General features: G+C 38.9%; 1 protein-coding gene across 1 annotated transcript; it reads right to left on the reverse strand.

Moving 5' to 3' along the window:
• Window positions 1-504: 504 nt before the first annotated feature.
• Window positions 505-1905, reverse strand: LOC116012638 (zinc-finger homeodomain protein 9-like). Its single transcript, XM_031252246.1, has one exon. It carries the CDS (start codon window positions 1623-1625, stop codon window positions 657-659), a length of 969 nt encoding a protein of 322 aa, XP_031108106.1. The 5' UTR covers window positions 1626-1905; the 3' UTR covers window positions 505-656.
• Between the last annotated feature and the right edge of the window lie 2710 nt (window positions 1906-4615).

Genomic DNA, 4615 nt, shown 5'->3' on the forward strand with positions numbered 1-4615 from the left:
ACATACATTCAATAAATTTTACATTACTCCGTATAATTTTAGCCAGTAAGAGATTCTAAAGAGGTAAACCATTCAATCTAAGTTGTTCAAAATTGAATGAAACCAGGAAATAAATAGATTACTCTCTTACGAAAAATTAAAATTTAAAATTTTATGATTACTAAGTTAGCAATTTGATTAAACTTGTTAAAGATTGTATCAAGATTGTGACTTTAGTTACATTTTAGCATGCCCATCATTGGTAAATTGCAGAAACCAAACACACTTAACGTAAACATACAGTGATTTAAAGTTTTGAAGAAACCTAGGATGTATGTATTTGCAGCTAATGATTACATTTGGTATAATCTGTGATGCTAATGCAGGTTGGACCACTTAAGAAATCTGTTTGATTAAGGAAACTCAGATAAGATCTTAAAACATAAAGAAATTAGATTGCTGAAGAATGTTGTTTCTGTCGTGATCAGATAAGCAGGTTTAGCAGTGATAATCATTCAGATCAGAGAAGAAGATAATAGAACAGTGAACAAAAGGTTAATTAATTAGAGTAGAAGTACACTAATCTAATAAGCAGAAAAGCTAATAAGAAATTAAGAACTAATAAGAGCTAATAAGAAAGAAAAGCTAGTGTTTTTAATCCATGGATCCATGGCGGATCAAGAAGAATAGAAAGATCCATTAGTGGCGGTGAGAGCGGTAGAAACAGTGCGGCTGTTGTTTTCGTTCTTGACGTCGAATTGACAGGCGGCGGCGGCGGTAACTAAATCGAAATCGCCGCCGTCCGCGGCGGCGGCGGCAGCGGCAGCGGAGGGCGGTTGATCTTTCTTGCCGGCGGTGTTCTTGTTGTTGTGCATCCATACTTTAAGAACTCCTCTTTCTACGCCGATTTTTGCGCAGAATTCGTTGATGAGATCTTCGTCTCGCTTCAGAATCTTCCACCCGATTTTATCGGCGAACTCCAACATTTTGTCTTTCTGATCTTGGGTGAATTTCGTTCGGAACCGTTTTCTGCCGTTAGGATTTGACGGAGGAGTGACGGAGGTGTGGTTGGCGGTGACGGAATCCGTTTGTAGCGCGGACAGGCCCGTGCCGAGGGCGAGAAGCACGTGAGGCGCCGCGGAGGGGTAATACGCCGAGGAGATCGGCGGCGGGGACGAGGAATTGGGGCTGCTATGGCACCCGGCCTGCGGCGGCGGCGGCGGAGGGTGGTGGCGGTGGTGCGGCTGGTACTCAAGCGCCGCCACCGCCTCGTGCGGGGAACGCGCCTCCTCCGGCGGCTCACGGCGGTGGAAATTGCGGTGACACCCACACGCGGCGCATTTTAAGGATGTCGGGTCCGCCGGGTTGGCCGTTGGCGAAGCCATGAATTCCCCACACCCATCCACCGCGTGCCCCCCAAGCGCCGCCGCGTGATTCTTCAAACATTCCCTGTAGTGCACCACCACCGCGTGGTGCCCGTTGCTCCCAAACCCACCGCCGTAACGCGCGTGGTTCAGCCGCTTCAACACCCCGTTGCTACTGTACGACAACGGCTTCGCCGGATAAATCCGCGCCGCCGCCGTCGGCGTCTCCGAGTCCGCCTCCGGCGTCTTCACGGCGGTGTTGCAGCTGCTATTTATCTCCATGCCTAAAAAAACCTTAAATAAAAAACAACTTTCCCAGTTTCCTAGTTTTCCCCTAATCTCTTACTAGGTTAATCCGATGAACATAGGGCCAAGATTTCACAGAAACATCTTATCCACGGCTGTGGGGGGCCGATTGAGAGGATGAAGCTAACAACTAGAGTGAGTGAGTGATGGGGTTGTTTTGGAATTACGTTTGATGAAGATGAAGATAAAACGGGGTTGAGGGATATATGGTTTGTAGTATATGGGATTAACAATAAAACACATTTTATTAATTCCTTAAAAATTCTTAAATTCCTATGATAATCAATAATCAATCCTTCATGGGTAAACCTTGTACCCGCAACCGCAGCTGTGTCCTGGCCCCACCTCACTTGCTCTGTCTTCTGTCATGTGTGTCATAATTACACATTTACACTGCTACTCAACCCACTTTAAATATATTGTGGGGATTTCTTGCCGCTAGTAACATCCGGTACAATCGAGTATATTATTATTTCAACCCAATAAAAAAAAGTAGTATATTATATTATGTACAGAAGTTTATATTGTTGATCGGTACTGTTGAGCATATAATATATAAACGTAAATGTGTAATTTAACTATCAATTTAAATTTTTAATTGAGATAGAACGCATACTTCAATTTGGTATCAGAGTCATTATAGTTTATGTGTTGATTGGAGCCTATCAACATTTTTTTTGGAAACCCATAATTGTATTTTTTTAGTTGTACTATATTAAATATAAATATTATTTGTAATCATACTCGATACAATTATAAAATGATTAGTAGTTGTGTCTGATGTTGATGTTATGATCAATAGATTAAGGTTTGAACAAACGTAACATTGTTAAAGTAGTAAAAAGAATTTGAGGGATGGAGAAAAACTTGTATATATATATAATAATATTGATTATATTGTTGTCACTTTTGGCATTTTCCTTCCTTCTTTGATTTTATACTTATATAAGTCATAAATGTCAAGAGAAATCGGATCCTTAAAAATATGTTAGTATACAAATTTGGTAGATTTAGATTTTTCTTAACAAACGCCTAACTTTATTGAGTATCAAGATTCTCCAAATTTTTCATAACCAAACTCAAAGCTGCCTTATGTTCCATGTCATTTCACCCTAGACCTAAAGCTCTCACCTGCTGGAGGGCCTTGTCTATACAACTATATTATAGCATCATAAACAGTTTGTGGTTTTGAAAAGTTTTTGCAAGTGTGACTATGAAAGAGAAAAAGGAAAAATTTTGCCAACAAAAAAAAAAAAAAAAGAAAGAATTTACTTGCCCAGGAGCATGTGTGGGTGCAAGAGTTGCGCGGAACACGCGATTCTTACGCACATTCTTCTCCACACGAACCCCACGTTTTCAGACAGAAAACCCCATCTCGTACAAGAATCTCACTCATTCCCTCTATTCACCCTCTCTCCTCATCATCTTTCTTTTCTCAAAAACCACATAAAAAATCTCGAATGATCTTAGACTAAGGTCCAAAATCTACCATGGTCGAGCTCGAAGACTCCTCTTTGAACCTGCCCAGTACTCAATACTTGATACAAATAGTATTGGTATCAATAATTGAGAAATTATTTATTTTTTGTTAGTCAATTATCTCTTCTTCGTTCATTTTATACAACAAATAAAGAAAAAATTTAAATTACCCAATTACAAAAACTAATCAAATAATCATTCAATCACATCATATCGCTTAAACTTGTTTTTTTTAAAAAGGAAAAAAAAAATGACTGACAAATGTAACTACTATAGTATTAGTTTCAAAGGATGTTTGATAGCCATGTATATATGCCGACTTATTTTCTTTATTAGTACGATATCTGCAGTCTTGACTTTCGAGATATCGCAGACTAGCTTATTACCAACCATTATTTCAACTTAGATCACAAGGTTGGCCGCTAATCTTCATTAATTGACTCGAATTTGAAGAAGACAAAACTCAACGCAGGCAACTACAGAAATCTGCCGACCCTTAATTTCTGCTAATTTTCCCCATGATTAAGGCTTAGACCAAACTTCTCACCTTTGATTATTGACCTGACAATTGACAAGGCATCCCATTCACCACATGCAGTGTATACAATTTCTCTAATCCCATCATATATACCTAGCTTCCCTACTACTACCCTAATTGATTTAGTCACCCCAACCCATCTCCTTAAGCATAACTCAATAATATAAAGGTTGCCAATGACCTTGTGGTCTAGTGTCACCTGGTTGCATTTCCATATGGAAGGAGTGGGTTCGAGCCTCAGGTGATGCTGACTCTCTGTGCTTCAGTAGGTTGAGAAAGTAGTTATAAGTAGATACTACATTGTAGCAGAGTCAGAATCAGATATGTCTCAATAACTTTGACGATGGATAATGAGAACAAGACATTACAATGTATGTATACGATTTCTCTAATCCCATCATAGCCCCTACATTGTAACAGAGTCAGAATCAGATATGTCTCAATAACGTTGACGACGGATCATGAGAACAAGACATTACAATGAATGTATACGATTTCTCTAATCACATCATAGCTAACAGGCTTCCCTACTACTACCATCCCTCGAAGCATAACTCGACGATATAAAAGTCGGGACAAGATAAGTCTTAGCGATGTTGGCAACTGCAAAGTGATACTTCTATTTTTGCTTGATAACATGTTTGGGGTTCGGTTACAATCCAAAACCCTGTCTCTTGAAGATATAGTGATGATATATAAGTAAATAATGTTGCACATTCGATTTGAGCTATAGCTTTTGACATAGTAATATAAGGTTACTGGTGGGTATTATTGTAACAAATTCTTGATATCTAATACGATGAAAGCGGTTTAAAAATCTCCTCTACAAGATCTTAAGAATAAAACATTATAAAGTTTTTGAGATTGGGGTTATGAGAAGTGACAAGTGTTAGCACTTTTTAGTCTTCTTTTTTTTTTTAAAAAAATTTTTTAAAAGTTGGCAAGTTAT

The sequence above is a fragment of the Ipomoea triloba genome, chromosome 3 (assembly GCF_003576645.1).
Source record: "Ipomoea triloba cultivar NCNSP0323 chromosome 3, ASM357664v1".
In the NCBI taxonomy this organism is placed as follows: domain Eukaryota; kingdom Viridiplantae; phylum Streptophyta; class Magnoliopsida; order Solanales; family Convolvulaceae; genus Ipomoea; species Ipomoea triloba.